At 31.3% G+C, this 19,400-nt stretch overlaps 1 protein-coding gene across 1 annotated transcript in view; it reads right to left on the bottom strand.

The window, feature by feature from the left end:
• Positions 1 to 3,521: 3,521 nt before the first annotated feature.
• LOC107455913 (uncharacterized) overlaps positions 3,522 to 19,400 on the bottom strand; it is a 101,404-nt gene continuing 85,525 nt past the window's right edge. The window contains exons 5-6 of the mRNA XM_071188249.2: positions 4,994 to 5,173; positions 3,522 to 3,813 (exon numbers count right to left, since the gene is read on the bottom strand). Of these exons, the coding sequence (XP_071044350.1) occupies positions 3,709 to 3,813; positions 4,994 to 5,173 (285 nt within the window). The 3' untranslated portion in view covers positions 3,522 to 3,708. The remainder of the gene's footprint in view (positions 3,814 to 4,993; positions 5,174 to 19,400) is intronic.

Below are 19,400 nucleotides of genomic sequence, written 5' to 3'. Positions count from 1 at the left end.
GTAAAGAGATAAGCTTTCGAATGATCTTCTACAAATTTTTTTACCAATTTTTTTGAGTTTTTTTTAGGACGCTGGTCACATTATTCAAGCAATTATAAAAAGAAGTTATAAATTCCTATATCTCATTTTAGTCGATCCGCACTTTGCAGGGGTAAAATGCCATCATTTCTAAAAATATATATATATATATATATATATATATATATATATTGCTCTCTATCTTTATATATATAAGAATTTTGTAATAGTAATTTAATAAATTTATATTTTTTTCAACTGCCTGAAGATATTGCAAAACAAAAAAATAAATTTAATGTTCTAAATCACTTTTATCTAATTAGACAATGCATTTCTGAATGAGCAAGAGTAATAAATTTTTATCAATTATGTGGAAATTTCCATATTATGTGGAAATTGGATTAACTAAATGAATTTTTATCTCAATCGTATTCTAAAATAGTCAACAACTCCATACTTCAACATAATTTGTATGACTGTCAGAGTGGATTTAAAATCTTTTCACTACAACTCATTTAAATTAGATTCAAAAGATCCCATTGCACTTTAATAACCTTTTGCAGGCATCGTTAAGACTTTTTTGTTAATAATATTAATTTTGCCTCTAAGTTTGTATAATTGGTTTAAAAGGACAAGTACTTCAAAATGTTTTGCTTTTTGTCTTTTGTTTTCGTAAATCTCCTTAGCATTTTTAAGTCAGCACTCTTTTCTTAAATGTATTTAATTCAAGCTTACTTCGAGATTATAATACTCTGTATAAATCGCTTTTATCATTTGAATAGTTAAAAAAATGAAATATTAAAATTTTATTAGCTTTATTACTTTAATGCAATCTTTTTATCAGAAAAAATTATTATTTATGTATACAAATAGTAATTAAATTAAAACTAAATCACGAAACTTAATTACTTGATATGAGTACATTTAAGGAAGTATATAATTAGAATCATTTTTAGGATTAGAATAAATTGTTACACCAAAAAAAGTTGTTACACCAAATTATTAAGTGCAGGATTATGATTAGGCTTTTTGTGATAAAAATGTAAATAAATTGTCAGTACATCACCTATTAGGAGATTAATTCCTTAAATTAGACTATATTTTGGTGAAATACTTTTTTCATTTTTTATATTTTCTAATGCGAAACTAATAAATTCAATTTCTTTTGCAATATGGCAAATCTACAAAAAAACTAATGATTTAATATATTTTCAGAGTTTTGCTTAACTCAAAACAGGTTTTATAACAGTTGTGAAAGGGGAACTGCCCAAATTTTTATAATACCTCTCAGCTGTTGTTTAAATTTGATTTGCAAACAACTTTAAAAATGAAAACCAAATACACTGTAATTAAATAAATATTATTTTCCAGCTAAATATAAATAAAAAGTAAACTTTTTAAGCAGTCACTGGTCAATGAAACAGTTTTTTTAAGTACAGTACAATTATTTTCGAATGATTTAATATTACCTCCTCCCGGAAACCAACAATGTGCAATAACACAAAAATTTAATTTAAAATTTATTGTCTCAATGACGATAAATTTTCAATACGATAACTTAAAAAGAAATAATTCTCATAAGAGAATGCTATTAAATGTACAGTGGGGAAAAAAACAGACCATCCTGAATAACTTTTGGTCAAATCATCAGATTTTCACGTTTTAAGACGCTTATAGTTTGAGGGGGTAACCTCAAATATCCTTGTTAATAAGTGCAAATGATGTTCTAAGTTACGAAATTAGACACAAAAACGTTCTTTCTCTGAATAAAAATACTCTTTTTTCGCCGGAATTGGATTTCTGACCCCTAAGATATGGGGGGTAGTCGCAATCTTGGAAACATGGTCTTAATTGTCTAGTCTGGAGAGGTCCGTTCTTCTGACCAATCAAACCAAAGTTTGGACCCCTTAATGTAATTTTTACTTTTTGCGTATTTAGCTATATCTCAAAAACTTTTTAAGCTAATTAAAAAAATTTTGCACACAATTACAGAATTCGTTTTTCCAAAAATATTTCCATGCAAAAATAATTTATTATTTATCATTTTCTTTTATTCAATAATCTTCGAAGAAATTTTAAATTGCAAGGAATTAATTTTTTTTTTAATTTTTTTAATGAATTGTAACTTTGTATCATTTTAAAGAATACAATTTCAGATGGCAAAATATAAAATTTGAGCACAATCGATCAAATTATTCCTGAGAAATCGAATTTTAAATAGCTGACTTTTTTAAAATTTAATTTCTCAGGAAGTAGTCATTAGATTTTTTCTCAAATTTTGTATTTTGCCATGTAAAATCATATTCCTTAAAATTATGCAAAAAATTTCATACCTAACAATTTAAAATAACTTTTTTCAGTTTAAAATAATTCTTTTAAGTAAAATAATTAAAAAATATTGACGAAAAATTATTATTATTTCTTTTTTTGCATGAAATTACGTTTGGAAAAACGAATTTTAGAATTGTGTGCAAAACTTTTTCAATCTGCTAAAAATGTTCTCGAGCTATAGCGAAATAAGCAAAAAGTAAAATTCACATAAAGGGAAATTGAAATAATACTAAGGAAATTTATTGTCATAGTATAAATATTATTTGTACCCTTTTACGTTGTTTTAAATCATAATTTGCATGATTTTGAAAGTTTATCATTTTATTACCGCCTGTAACCCTTGGATACTGGTAGGACAACATATGTCCAATTGGAAAAAAACTAATCGGACATCAATGTCCCAAGGCCTATCTGCAAAATAAAGTCTAATTTTTTTAAAAAAAACTTTTTTGAAATATATTATTAATGGTGAAGAAGAACAGCATTCTGCCAAAAAATAACTTTCTCCATAAAATTGAAAATCACTCTTGAAAGGGTTAAACATGTATTTCTGACTATGTCTATTTTTTTAAACAAGCATTTTTAGCCGTGGTGGCTCAAGAGGTAGAGCGCCCGGCTTCCAATGAGGCGAACCGGGTTCTAATTCCAGAGATGGCTCGTCGATACGAATTCCGTACCTGGCTTGCACCGAGTGTTGACGTAAGATATCCTCAGTGATTGACGCATCATTTGTCATGGTCAGCTTGCCGTCTGGCTAACTGTGGGAGGCATTCGTAGTTTTCCTCTCTATGTAACGCAAATGCTGGTTAGTTTCGTTAAAAGGTTCTCCACGAAGGCGAATTTCTCCCATTAATTGATCCAGAAGTTTCCTTGTCTTCTTGGGAATCAAAAATACACGGCTATGGAGTTGAACATCAGTATTCGTAAAGTGTAGAGAGTGAGAAAATTGCGTAACATTTAGACGTCTGTTCTATTTACAAAAAGTATAGATTTAGTCTGGTTCAGCAGATTTCTCACTATTGAGCTTCTATCACCTTTGCATTATTCATAGCCTCCTTATAATTTGATTGAGTGATCAATCAAATGATAGATAAATCAATTAATTTATTAATCAATTTTATACTATTTTCAAGATTGAAATCACATTTAAAGGATTACAGAGTGAAAAAAAATGGACAGAAAGGAATTGCTGCTTTATTTTCAAAATTTTTCATAAGTGAATAAAATGTAAAAAAAATGATAGTGTTCATAAATTCATTCTCTTGAAAATGTTTGCTTTAAAATCTTAAAACTTTTTACACATCAAATCTTAAAACATTTTACACATCAAATTCTTTTTTACACATTATAGATCAAGTGTCAGTGCCTATAATTTCTTTCCTCTGAGTTTTGTCTTGGATGATCGTCTGGTATCGTACTCAGAGCTCTTTCATCCACATCCCAATTTCTTTTTAATCTTGTTCTCTGAAAAGAGAAGAACAATAATTGCGAGAAAATAAATGAACAATATTTAATGTAAAATTTAAAATTCTCAAAAATTGTCACTGATTAGATACATAGATGCCAACCTGCAAATCATAACTCCCCACAAAGCATAAATTTGTGGCAAAATAACAGTTAACCGCTTAACCCACATAGTTATATTGAACCATCTACATACCTGCCAACATTCATTCTTTTCGAGAATGGATTTTCCAAGTGGTAGTAAAACAATTACCGAAAAACAGTTTTACTCAAAAAGATATTTATGTTTTAACCAGGTTGAAATTCGCTAACGAGAGGACTAATATGCGTTTTATATATCTGTTGTAATTATTTATATGTAGTGGTGGTCAAACTCATTTATAATTATTAATATAATTCAAAAAGTTTAGTGAAATAACATGAATTTTGCTAGCACTTTAAATATGAAAAAAAAATCTTCCGGAAAAACCGGAAAAGTTGGCAGGTATGCATCTGAAAAGTTACCAAAATTAATCGAAAATCTGCACATTTTAGAACGTGTTTTTTTACTATCTTTTAAAACTTTTTGTCAAAACCACAGCAGTTGGCATCGCTGAATTTGCGTGAATATTAACAACATTTGCTTCTTCTGAGATGTTGATATGTTTTTTTCAAAATTAAAGTGTTAGTTAAAAAGATTGAATTGTCATTACTTTTATTCATTTGCTGGAGCGTTACAACAGAATTTTTTCAGAGAACTGTGTTTATGAAAAGAGTGTAGAATATTTATACTACATAAGCAGAGTGAGTTTTTTATACTATAATAGTTCAATTTCTGAAAAGAAATCTCAATTTAAAAAATTGAAGACTACAGTTGAAATATTTCCGATCTTAAAAAGTCATCTGCATTAATACAGTGCACACGAACATCTTAGCAAATTAAGTACTAAAAAAAGGTTACCTGTTTCTATTTTTTGAAAAAAGAATATTTTAGTAAAATGAAACAATGTTGCCTAACATGATGAGTTAATATTAAACATAAAACAACATATTCATAGAGCAACACGCCACGCCATGAAAGCTTTTAGCTCTTTAAATTAAAAACTCCTGGTTATTGAATTTTATTTCTTTTATCTCATTCATCGATGCTCAAATTTTCGTTCAAATTTCATTAAATTTTGGGTAGTTAAATTTTTCTTACCACCGCAGTAACTGGTCTTGGTGTCCTAGCTATCTGTTCTACTGTAGGAGGTCTGTAATAAGGAGCGTCTGGTACTGTAAAAGCAGGTTCAGGACCAGGGCCTAGCCATAAACCACTGTCATAGGAATATTTTCCAATAGATTGAGAAGAATCTCTCCCAAAATTTACATTTCTGTATGCCTGTAAGAAATATTTGAGAAGTTAAAAATGTGTATGAAGTATATATGTTACGAATAAAGCAAGATTTAAAGATAAACCCAGGTTTGACGCGTTAAAGTAAAGATAACCAATTCTAGTCGGTTGAAACTCAAGAAATTTCCCATGTGTCCATTTTAACCACATAAAACTGGATTTAATTAATGCTAGTTGGTTAAAGCCTCAAGTTAAATAATATATGTTGATAACGCTAAATATTATGAAGAAGCACATAAATAAACTCGGTAGTGGAGCGCACGAGTCAGTTGCCACTTCCTTTCCCTTAATTCATCATTCTTAGGCAAATATATGTCAAGAAATTTTTTAATTTATGAATATTATTGGTTTGTCTTATTTACTTGCAAACCACTACAGATTCAATTCTCAAATAGATATGATAAATTTAACTCTTTTAAAATAAAATTTTTGTAAATACTGTAAATATTCATTAGTGTTTATTTTCCCATTGTACTTTAATTTTACCTTTTTTCATGTACTTTTTTATTACTTGTAGTTTTGTTATTACCGAATAGTGGGAAAGTGCCATTTTTTCTCTCTCAATAACTCCATTTTGCTCCCCAAACTTTATTTTTGTCATGTATATTTCTAAGTCTAATTTCAGGATGAACGGGAAAAGGGCCGCAAGGCCTCAGACGCCCAGTTCCACTACAGCGAACGGACGAAAATGAAATTTGGGTTTATGCGCACAACTGGTTCACTTTTTAACACGTTCGATCCGGGTGTTGCGAATGAAAGCGGGGCGGAAAAGAGAAAATACTGGTAGAAGAACTATTTCAATGTTAGATAATATTCGGGAGGAGTTAATCTATTCTCAACAACAACAATTCTCTGTGAGGAAATTTACCTCTTCTTTATTTAAATAAACTAGACACCTATCCCACTCATCTTTAAATTAAATACAGTAAGGAAAAATACATATATTTGCAAACATTGTAGTAGGAAATTTAACACGGTGAAAAAGCAATTCAATATAAAAATTGCATCCGTTAAAAACAAGGGGTAGTTATGGATTTTTATTATTCCCGGAAAAAAAAACTAAAAAATGGAATTTATTTGTTACCAGTTTTTACTCCGGTGCGCCGCCCGATGAGACAATCTAGCGTGACCCACCGTTGGGTCACCCCGGCGTGAACGTGTTAAATAGCCTGCGCAGACTACTTATTAAATACCGTGAGGATGCTTTCTTATGTAGGAGGCTGTAGTCTCACTTTTCAAATAATATGGTTAGGTTCAGGGCGTTCAAGATTTTTTGCTGTATTTAACCCCTTGACATGTCATTTCATGATATAGAAATGATCTTTGATTCACTGTAAACAACAACTTTCAACGGAATGTTGACAGACACGCCAAAATAATTAAAAAGAAAGGTAAATAACTATAAACTAAATTTTTCAAAAATTTGACTCTTTTTGCTTGTTTTTTAAAAGGTATAGCATGACATAACTGCTATAAAGTGGTGAATTATATAAGCCTACGAATTATTTAGAAATAGGGAGGATTAAAATCTACTAAATTGAATTTATTATACCAATAAACACAATTGACAAACTACCACTTTAAAATGTTTTTTTGATGTCCGGAGCAAGTTGGCATCTTTGTGTTGAAGACGTCTGAGATACGTCAATTATTGTTTCGACATAAGAAATAAATGACGTCTCCCAGACGTCTTCGTATATCAAGGGGTTAAATAGGATTAGTAAATTATAATTTTAACAGAGTTATCTTGTCTTTTCTCTTATTGTTATTTTCCCCGACTTGTCTTATCGCCTTAATTTTAATTTATCCAAAACATAAATACTCAAGACATAAACTCAGAAATTTCGGGGATGGCAACTGCTTCGCTTTCTTCAAAATATTCCTTAAACTGGTAGATTAAAAAAATTTGTTAGGTTCGCTTTTACTTTCAGAGACTCAAAACTGGAACTAAGTACTGAGATGCCACAGGCAGTGTTGCCGCGGGCGATAAAAAATGAGAAAAGTGGTGACTAATAAAATTCAAAATTTTTTGTATAAGAGATTCAAATTAGCAACTTTTCATAGCATTTTTTAGTTCACTATTGAAAATGAAAGAAATAACTGCCGCTGTCTTAAAAATTTAATATTTTAAATGTAAGCCATAGTGGTCGTTAGAATTAAATAATAAAAGGAATAATAAATAATTAAATATGACTTGAATTCATTCCACTTTTTTACATTTCTAGTCATTTGTTGCATCCCAGCACAGGCAACTAAAAATGTAAAAAGCGGTGATTAATAATTACAAATTTTTTTTGAACCAGATTAAAATTATTACCTTTTTAAAACATGTTTCTTTCAATTTATAATTGAAAGTTAATGCAAAGAATAATGAAAAGAGTTCAGGGTAATGCAAAGAATGTTTTCTCTTTAAATATGAATAATATAATGAAAGTTCTGGTGGTAGTTACGATTAAATAACTAAGTAAATAAAGATGAATTGAGTTTCTACAAAAGACCAATTCCAAGATCTTTACTCGATTAATTTTTCTCGTTTACGTTTAAATTCGTTAACTATCAAAAAGAATCAAGAATCTCTTCATTCATAACATACAACCTTTAGCATTTTAAAAATTCGTGAAAGTGTTCGTATTAATTATATAAATGACTATTCCTAATTTCATTATATTAATAAATTTTATCACTCTTAAATTAGCTTATTCACTATACTAATACATTTTTATTAATAATTTTTTCATTATTTATTTTTAATTAATAATTAATTATTATTATACTCATTACATTAATAAATTTAAAATTATATTTAAATTTATTTATTACAATAAATTTTATAATTATATTAATAAATTTTATTGATAAATTATAAATTTTATTAGTTAAGACTTTAGCATTTTTAGACAACAGTGGCAACCCAGAATTTTGAATTTTTAGGCGTTTACTTATTCAAGATAGAGCGAATTTTTTGCTCTTAATCCGAGATAACATCATTTATATTTTGTCTTACTTAGATCAGCAAGATCTTACAAGGTTGTTCTTACATTATTTTAATGCAAAACAAAGCATTTAAAATTGCATTGTCAGTTTCAAGTTTAATTATGTGTGTCTTTGAGCGTTTACTTATCATTAATAGTAAAAAGAAAAGATTCTTAAAATAGATTATTCGAACCCTGTTTTAATTTTCAAATTCTCTCTTAATACTTTAGAAACGTAAATGTTTACATTTGATTAGCATAAAGGGTAAAGGTGATACACAAAAACAAACAAAAGAAGAATTCAAAGATCTTTACTCGATTACTTTGCTCTTTTACGTTTAAATTCGTTAACTATTCGAAAGAATCATGAGTTTTATCATTCGTAACGTACATCCTTTCCCTTTAACATTTTAAAAAATCGATATAAAAGGAGCGTTACAGTTGTTCGTATTCATTACATTAATGACTTTTACAAAAATCTTAGTTTGTAACATTGTGTGTTAAAGCAAATTAAAGTTAAAATCTGATAAGATATTCATTAACAATGCTATCTTGGCATTTGGGAAATAATATAGGGAAAAGAGTATTTATAAAATTCCTTTACGAAAAATTATGTTCATTTTTTAAACTACTTCCATAAAAAAATATAATAACGAATATACTTAAATCTAAACGTAAAATGATTGCCAGTGTTTAATCGATTCAAGGTAATTAGGTGATCTAATTTTTTTAGTCTAATATTAATATATTATTTACATGCCTTTTCATTCACGTTTTATTATTAGCTTTTATGTGCAAAGCGGTCATTAAAAAAGACAGTTCTATTTTCAAAGCTGAGAAAAGTTTTAGCACAAATATTTCATTGATATAGGACGACTATTCACGTAAAATAAGGTAGAAACTCAATTCACTTTTATTTATTTATTATCTCCTCAATTATTTAATCGTATCTACCACTATGATTTACATTCATATTATTCAAATACAAACATTTTTTACATTCTGTTTTTAATAATAAACTGATACAAATAAGCTATGAAAAGTTGCTAATTTTAATTTCTTAAATAAAATCTTCAATTTTGTTAATCAGCGATTCTCGCATTTTTAGTCGCCTGTGGGTACCCTGCTAATATGGTTTCTTTTGAAGAAATAAAATATTTCTGCCTACCACTGAATATAATTTGAATATAAATGCTTGTATTTGGATTTGAAGGCAGAAGCTTAGTGCTTTTTGAAAACACAAGAAGTATGGAACCGAAAACAGATGTGGGCTACCTTTTATTTTCATATGGGTGTTTTTCATATTCAGATTTCCTTTTTTCGCTAAGTTCAGAAATCGATAAATTGTGACTCGCAAGACGCGTGATATTTTTGCGATTCGAGTGGGCCTTGTATTTAGATTTAGTACTGACCATCACTGGTAAACATATAATTAAACCAAGTTCCGCTTTTTGCAAAGTTATTTTATTTCTGGATAGTAATTAGTTGGAAGACAAATCCGAAATTCGTTTTTGTTTCTCAGTTGCAATCAACATGGTTCATCAAATGAGAGCTTCGGTAACGCTAAGTTATCCTGAACTATTACGCGCCCAAGAGTTTGTGGGTTCGATTCCCGCCAGCCGAAGACTCTCCTTGCAGTAAATGGTAACTGATGCACGTTAAATCTGTCGAGTCGCAAAGTCCTCCCCGTTCCCATAACAAATCAATACCTTTGAGGGTACTGATCCAGGAGTTCCCTTGTCTTCTGGATTGGTTCAAAATTGCAAGGCTACGGAGTTGAACATTAGTAGTCGTAAAAACAAAATTGGGTCGGCTGTTCAACGACGGATAAAATAAAATAAAATAGATTTTATTGAGCCGTGGTGGCTCAGGGGATAGAGCATTCGCCTTCCAATGAGGTGAACCGGTTTCGAAACCCAGCGATGATTGGTCGATACAAATTCCGCACCTGGTTCTCCCCGACCACAGTGCTGACGTAAAACATCCTCAGTTGTAGACGGATCATGGGTAAAGCTAGGACCTTGACGCCAAGCTAACCGTAGGAGGTTTTCGTGGTTTTTCTCCCCATGTAACTCAAATACGGGTCAGTTCCATCAAAAGATCCCCCACAAAGGCAAATTTCTCCCAATACTTGATCCAGGAGTTTCCTTGTCTTCTGGATTGTGTTCAAAATCACAAGCTTACGGAGTTATACATTAGTAGTCGTAAACCCAAAAATTTGGTCGGCTGTTCAACGATCGTTATAAAATAAAATCAGTTTAATTTGATATTAAAGAGGAAATTGACTTTAAAATGATGAACCTTCTTTCCAAATCACGGTTTCTCAGTCTAAATCAATCCTATTTTTCTTGAACGGAAGTCTTACACTTCCTTTATACTTGACAAGATAGTTAATTGTCAAGTAAAATATTAAAAGGAAGTAATTGATAACCATAAGTTCAAAGAAGTCTTATAAAAATTAAATAATAATAAATTTAATGTCTTAAAAATGATCATATTAATAATAATGCTTATTGTCTGTATCACTAGCAGCTCATTTTGGCATTAATGATTGCATGTCAATTTTTAAGTATCTGGCTCCAATATTATCAGCGGAAATTTCATTTTTTTCACACCCATAGAGATTCGTAGTAACAACTTCTATCTAATTTTATCCAGAATCTTATTAAATATGAAGATGGAAAACTTTCGAGTCAATGATCGCAAATGATATCTATATGACATAATGACGCTTTCAGATAAAATGAAAACTTCATTATCCATGGCACAAATATTACCCACGGAAATTAATATTTATGTGATTTAACAACATAAACGTTATTGAATCCTAACGTATAATAATTAAAAGATCAAGGACGAAAAATGGTTTATGTCAATTTTTCACAAATATCATGATTGGGTCGCCACCTAATGTACTTTAAGCATCACAAAATTTTGATAAATCAATAAAGCTGAAAATTCGATCCCTGAATCTGCTTTCAGGCACGTAAGCTGCTCTTCATTCTTAATATTAAATTGATATTTAAAAAAGAAGGTTTAATTCTCGTGTTGAAGGACGTTATCGGTTCGGCGTAAATAACAATGTTCATTACCAATACCATCTCTACAGCACTTCAATATTCATAAAATCTCTTACACATCATTGGAAGCAATGTTTCGAGAGAGGCTCTCAAAACTCCTTAACAATCTTCCAAATTCTTAGATTTTCATGCGAGAGTCTTAGATTTCAGAGCTGTAACTTCCGCAGAATGTTGAAAAAATTAGTAGTAAAACCTTTTCAGTTCTTGATTATTTAAAGAATGCATACCTGACAACTATTGCACTCCTCAAAAAAGCGTTTTGCTAATTGTAAGGAAAAGTTAGATTGACAGAGGACTTTTATTTCACATTTAGTCAACACTTACACAATAAGATAACTAACAGGACTGCTATACAGGGTGTCCCAGGATTATTGGACCAAACTTTAACGGAAGGTAGGAAACAACGCAAGGATTCAGATTTGCATAGCAACCCAAGCTCGAAAATGTCATCATTCGCCACTAGGTGGTGTTATTCAGAAGATGGATTAGGCGTGGTAGAACAATTCCCTGGCCACCACGCTCTCTTGATTTAAGAAGCATGAATTTCTCTCATTAGGGTGCGCTGAAAAGTATTGCGTGCGCAGCATCTGGATTTAGTTGCAAGAATCATCTGTGATGCTATGGATATCCAACAAAATTCAAGTGTATTTGAGCTAGTCCCCCAGTCTATGGTCGTAACTCATGCATCGCTACCAATGGTGGAAACTTTGAATATCTTTGGTGACATTTTCACAAATCATTTACTACAGCACATGTAATATCTTTATCGTTTCAGTAATGTAAACAAGAATCAAGTATGAATGCAAACAGGAATTGATTATGAATGTAAACAGGAATTGATTATGAATGTAAACAGGAATTGATTATGAATGTAAACAGGAATTGATTATGAATGTAAACAGGAATCAAGTACGAATGTAAACAGGAATCAAGTATGAATGTAAACAGGAATCAAGTATGAATGTGAACAAGAATTGATTATGAATATAAACAAGAATCAAGTATGAATGCAGAAATTTTACTTCAACCTTCAAAATAAATGCGAAATCTCCCACATAATGTGAAAGAGCTGGCAGGTATGGAATGAGTAATATAGTCATCACTACCATGAATTATTAACATTTATTACAGATATTAATTTTTTAACAAACCACGCAAGTAAAAACGTATAGTACAATCACGTAAAAATTTATACTTTAAGATAGTTTATCTTCCCACAAGAAAATGTAGAAACAAAATAGCTCCATCACAAGTTTTTTTCTTCGGTGATACAGAAACAGACCATAGTTCAGTAATAAATTAATTTTGCTTTCTATTCTTGATAGCAAACAAAAAATGAAAAAAAATGTCGTAGGTAAATTAGCAGTTAATAGATTGTAATAAAATAAAAAAAATAATCTAAAAACTTTTTTTTAAAAAATAGAGATATATGTTCAGTTAAATAACTGAAAATTATTCCTTTATATTTCATTTTTAAGTTCATTAAAATGTCTAAAAAACTTATCATTGATAAAACAATATAAAAGAGAAAATCTTTTCTTTGTATTCTCTTCTTGAAGTGCGTGCTTCTCAGGATTCTTAACCCACGTAGGACTTCTTCAAATGCTATTTCCTTTTTCTTACCCTTGAGTAAAAACTCTAATACTCGTTTTCCTTTTGGCGACCAATTAGTAGAGACAGTCAGCAGTGGTTAATTAGTAACGAAAAAAGAAGCATTTAGAATGGTAAAAGCTTTACGTTGAATCAAATAAATGCTTTTTGTTAAGGCACTTAATAATTGTTTCGGTCAATAAGTGACCTCATACTTGCCATCTTCAGAGGTTTTTTAAAAAAAATGATACTCTTTTTTTAATAAAGATTAGAAGAGTTTTATTTATCTTCTTGTAATAGATTAAGAGCAACATCGGAAAGTAAAATAGTTAGATAAGAACCTGATGATTTGATGTGAACTATTTTATTTGTAATAAGTTAGTATTGTGATAATTTTTAATAAACAGTTTTAATATCATACTTATTTCACGAAAATGAATTACGCTGAAGTAATTAATTGCTCTTTGTTGAAGCACTTAATAATTGTTTCGGTCAATAAGTGACCTCATACTTGCCATCTTTAGAGGGGTTTTTTTTTTAAAAAATGATACTCTTTTTTTTAATAAAGATTAGAATTGTTTTATTTATCTTCTTCTAATAGATTAAGAGCAAAATCGGAAAGTAAAATAGTTAAATAAGAACCTGATGATTTGATGTGAACTATTTTATTCGTAATAAGTTAGTATTGTGATAATTTTTAATAAACAGTTTTAATATCATACTTATTTTACGAAAATGAATTACGCTGAAGTAATTAATTTCTCTTTGTTGAAGCACTTAATAATTGTTTCGGTTAATAATTGACTTTATGGTTGCCCTCTTAAGAGTTTTTCTTAAAAAAATATGCTCTTTTTTTTATTTTTCATTATGATTAGAAGTGTTTTATTTGTCCTGGTGTAATAGATCAGGAGCAAAACTGGAATGTAAAATAGTTAGACAAGAACCTGATGAATTGATGTAAAGTGTTTTATTTGTAATAAGTAGAATATTAAAATTGTGTTAGTTTTTAGTATACAGTTTTAATATCAATCTTACTTTACGAACACGAAATATGCTGAATCAAATTAAATCCTTTTGTTTAGGCACTTAATAATTGTCTCAGTCAATGAGTGTGTATTGCATATTAGTATCGCGATAGTTTTTAGCAAACAGTTTTAACACGTTCACGCCGGGGTGACCCACCGGTGGGTCAGGCCAACACCTCCTACATCAAAAAGCCTCCACACGGTCTTTTATAAGTAGTCCGCGCAGATTATTTGAAAAGTGAACCAGTTGTGCGCAAGGACCCAAAACGGTTTGTAAAAGTAATTGAGAGAAATTCATCATATATATTTGAGAATTGAATCTGTAGTGGTTGACAAGTGAATAAATCAAACCAATAATATTCATAAATAAAACAAATTTTTAGTCATATATTTGCTATCACTTTTTTATTCTAACTAGATTTTGTATTAAGTGACTCGTTCGGAAAGTGAATATCCATCACAGTGGTCTGACCGGACTACCTATAAAAAACCGTGTGGAGGCTTTCAGTTATAGGAGGCGTTGGTCAGGCTAGATTTTCTCATCTTGGCGACGCACCGGAGTTAAAATTGGTAGCAAATAAATTTCATTTTTTAGTTTTTTTCCAGGAATAATAAAAATCCATAACTACCAATTGTTTTTAACGGATGCAATTTTTATATTGAATTGCTTCTTCGCCGTGATAAAATTTCTTACAGTGAATTAATATTGTTGAGAATAGATTAACTCCTCCTAAATATTATCTAATATTGAAATAGTTCTTCTACCAGTATTTTCTCTTTTCCCGTACCAGTATTTTCACTTTTCCCGGCGTGAACGTGTTAATATCGCACTTATTTTGCAAAAAAGAATTACGCTGAGTCAAATAAATATTTTTTGTTAAGGCACTTAAATATTGTTTTCGTCAATAAGTGATCTCGTGCTTGCCATCTTTAGAGTTTCTTAAAAAACTGATAATCTATTTACTTTTTTTTTTACATTTACTCCTGAAAAGCAAGCTTTGAATTTAAAAAATTAGAAGAGACAAAAAAAGCTAGAGAGTTAGAAGAAAGATCTTAATTTCAAGATACTTTTTTTAGAGATTTTACAAATTAAATGTTGTATGATTGCTTTCCTTTAAAGATAATATGTGATAACAAATACACTCTATAACAAACAAATCGAAGCACCAAGAAGCAATCATCCGATTGCTTTGAAATTTCGTATGCATGAATGTTTTGGCTCCATCAGGCTGGAATAATGCCGACTGGGGACGTATAGTCTTTAGCGACGAATCCCGCTTCCAACTGTGTCCTGACGATCATCAAAGACGTGTTTGGAGACGCACAGGGCAGAGGGGCGATCCTGCCTTCACTATTGCACGCCACACCGGCCCTCAACAAGGCATTATGGTCTGGGGTGCCATTTCCTTAGACAGCCGGACCCCTTTGGTTGTCATTAGAGGTACGCTTATTGCACAACGGTACGTCGACGACATCCTAAGACCCGTTTTTCTACCGCTCATTTTGCAGCTCCCTGAGCTGGTTTTTCAGCAGGGTAATGCCAGACCACAAACGGCACGCGTTGCTATGATCTGTCTGCAAGCTTGTCAAACTCCTCCTTGGCCTGCCAGATCACCAGATCTCTCTCCCATCGAGCATGTCTGGGATATGATGGGAAGGCGATTGCATCTGGCACGGAATGTAGATGACCTCGTTCGACAATTAGATCGAATTTGGCAGGAAATATCGCAAGAGACCATCCGGGAGCTATATCGGTCTATGCCACCACGTGTGGCAGCTTGTATCCAGGCTAGAGGCGGGTCAACACCTTATTGAACTTGTTACTGTAATTCTGCAATAAATTATTCAATTGTACTGAAATTTTATTCATTTACTATTCTATACATTGTCTTCATATCCTAAAATTTCCGTTTCAATCGGACAGCTCCTTCTTGCTGCGTCAATTTTTTTTGTTATAGAGTGTGTATTGAAATATTTATATTTGTTCAAATTTTGTGACCCGTTTTCTAAATCTTATAAGACTATGGAAAAAGTATGCGTGATCCTATTATGAATTACAATATAGATATCGGACTGTTTCTTACTTAGATAAAAGTAAATAAAAGTGAATAAATGACTAGAAAAGAAATAGTTTTACATCCAGTATTTTCTCTTTAACAGAAATTTGTCAGCCCTATCAAACCTTCAACCTCGATAATTTTATTTCTACACAAGATTCGTATAAGCCCATCAGGAAGTATAAAACCAACCTTTACCCCTACTCAAACGGAAGAGAGATTTTGAGAGCGATGAAAATAACTTTTGTCAACGTCATCTGTGACATGTTGCTATTTTATTCGGTTATACTTTTGAGTATGTAACGAGTTAGTACAACTTGAAATGTTAATTTCCTCGGTTGAATGACTTTTCTAGCTTGAAATGTTAGTTTTTTTCGGCAGAAAAACTATACTTTTTACTCATAAAATAAAAATGAACTTATTTCTTCCAACATTAATTATTATCTCCATCGAACCAGTCCCCGAAATTTAGTTAAATTAAATTCAATATTCTATATGTGGCATTCAGTATTTCACATATCCTTTGCATAAATAAGAACACTGTATATATATATAATTATTGTTATTATTAATTATATATATAATTATAAATCAAATATTCTGATTCCGATTTTCAGACTGAAGTAATTATACGAGGGTTGCTATTTATATTTCTGGCCTTGGCAACAGTAAGTGTTGCTAGGCGACCGCAGACGATTTTAATCGAAAGTTTGTTATTTTTAAACATAAATTCAGCAGACGATTTACCGTTATAGCTTCATTTATGTTGTTGACAGTAAATTGAAAAGTTCTTCTCTTTCAAAAAATGGAATTGAATCGTGAACATTTTCGTGCTATTATTTTTCATAACTTTCGACGTGGATTGTCAAGACAAGAGTGCTTCGATGAACTTAATTCTTCATTCAGCGATAAAGCGCCATCCTACAGCACTGTAAAAAATTGGTATAACGAATTTAATCGTGCTCGATGTTCGATCCAGGACGAATCCCGTGTAGATCGTCCAAAATCCGTTGTTGTGCCAGAAAAGATCGATGCTGCGCGTGAACTGATAAAGCAAGATCGTCATGTGACATACCGTGAGATAGAGGCGTCTTTGGACATTAGTATGACTAGCATCAATAAAATATTGCATGAGCATTTGAGCGTAAAAAAAAATTGTTCGCGTTGGATCCCGCATAATCTGACAAACGCTCAAAAAAAGGCTCGTGTCGATTAGTGCAAGGAAATGTTGGAAAAATACGTTCAAGGTACATCAAAGGCTGTGTTCAACATGTACACATGTGGCGAATCATGGATCTGTGCATATGAGCCGGAAGCAAAACAGCAATCAACTGCATGGGTCTTCCAAGACGAGGCAAAATCAACAAAAGTTGTTCGAGGAAGAAGCACATCGAAACAAATGATTGCCTGTTTCTTCGGCATAAACGGTCATGTGGCAACAGTGGCGTTAGAGCAACGCGGGACGGTCAATTCTGAATGGTACACGACCATTTGTTTGCCAGAAGTCATCGGAAAAATTCGAAAAAAGCAGAAGAACAGGCGAATCATTCTTCATCATGACAATGCGAGCTCTCACACATCGACTCAAACAAAGGCATTTCTGACGGAGCGAAAGATCGAACTGATGGGTCATCTGCCGTACTGCCCTGATTTGGCACCCAATGACTTCCTCTTATTCCCACACATCAAAAATAAATTACATGGACAGCGATTTTGAACCCCCGAAGAAGCGGTTGATGCATTCAAAACGCATGTTTTGGAGTTACCTCAATCGGACTGGAAAAAGTGCTTTGAAAATTGGTTCAAACGCATGCAAAAGTGTATTGATCATCATGGAGAATATTTTGAAAATCAATAAAACCAATTTCGATCCTACATATTTGTTTTTTCATTATTAGGCCAGAAATATAAATAGCAACCCTCGTATATAAGTTCTAAATATTTAATAATAACATTAATTTTAATTAAACTTTTTATATTTTAGAATACCTTTCGCTAAAATATAATAAAATCTTTTTTAAGCAATCAAAAATATGTTTGGAATAATAATTGCATTCTCTTTGAAATTTCATAAAAACATCTTAACTATTCTTGCGCAATTTTTTTTATTTAGTTCGGCAATCATACTTGGTAAATTTAAATTAGAGATTGGAATATTTTAGAACGTTAAAAGTCTCCAAACTATTAAATCGCATAAGACAGTTAAATTCAAATACAGATTATTAATTGCATGTATAAATCAATTCTTAATTATTATACTGACGAAATTATGTGTGGTAAAATATATGCTCAAAAATTATTTTAAAAATGAGTATTATATTATGATTTTTATGATGATTTGATGTTTTAAAAAAAAGTTTTAGTTCCCTAAAATTATAAAAATTGCAGCGAAGTAACAGTTAAGGTAAACTTAATTTACGTAACTTTGGCAGTACTTAAAAATTTCCCTATACAATTATCAGATCTTTTAAAATTGTTTCAATTGTTCATAGATAATAATAAATTGTTAAATTGTTTGTTAAAATCAATGTAAACCTTAGTTAATGAAAAATATCATGGCAAAGCTTTAAACTTTCAAATGGTTTAAAGATTCAAAGAAACTTAAAATCCTCCCTTTAAAACGTGAAAAGTTATCATGCTTATCACTAAGCTAGTCTTTTTAGGTATACTTTACTATGTCACTAGAAGCTTATCATATGGTAACCTGTTACCCCTGACGGTAACAAGAAGTTAATCATGAGTTTACGGAAGAGACATCTAATAGAGTATCTAGTAAAAATAAGAAAGTGACAGCAAATATACGTCAATTTTTTTTTAATTAATGAATATATACACTGAAGAACCAAAAAAACTGGTACAGACATGAGTATGCAAATAAAGGGGAATGAAGTCAATCAAAGTACAGCGTTGCGATTGGCAACGCGTATATAAGACAAAGAGTGTCTAGCACAGTTCTTAGATCGGTTACTTCTGCTACAATGCCAGGTTATACAGATTTAAGTGAGTTTGAACGTGGTGTTATAGTCGGCGCACGGGAGATGGAACATAGCATCTCCGAGATAGCAATGAAATTTGGATTTTCACGTACGACCATTTCACGAGTATACCTTGAGTATCGGAAAGCCGGTAAAACATCAAATCTACGACATCGCTGGGATATTTGGGATGCCTCGCAACGTGATGTTCAGAAGATATCCCCACCCCCTGTTACTCCCACTGGTTTATGGACAGCCCTGCAGGATTCATGGTGTCAATTATCTCCAGCACTACTTCACACATTGATCGAATCCATGCCACGCCGTGTTGCGGCACTTCTGCGTGCTCGCGTGAGCCCTACACGATATAAGGCAGGTATACCAGTTTTTTTGGCTCTTCAGTGTATATACAGAGATGCCAACTGCTCCGTACACGCCAAAATAATTAAATAAACGGTAATTAACTTCAAAGAAAATTTTGCAAAGATTTGACTATTTTTGCTCTCTTTGTAAATG

The sequence above is a fragment of the Parasteatoda tepidariorum genome, chromosome 12 (genome assembly GCF_982258835.1).
Source record: "Parasteatoda tepidariorum strain Cologne lab strain chromosome 12, Ptep-v5.0, whole genome shotgun sequence".
Lineage (NCBI taxonomy): Eukaryota > Metazoa > Arthropoda > Arachnida > Araneae > Theridiidae > Parasteatoda > Parasteatoda tepidariorum.
This window is presented reverse-complemented; position numbering and strand designations above follow the sequence as displayed.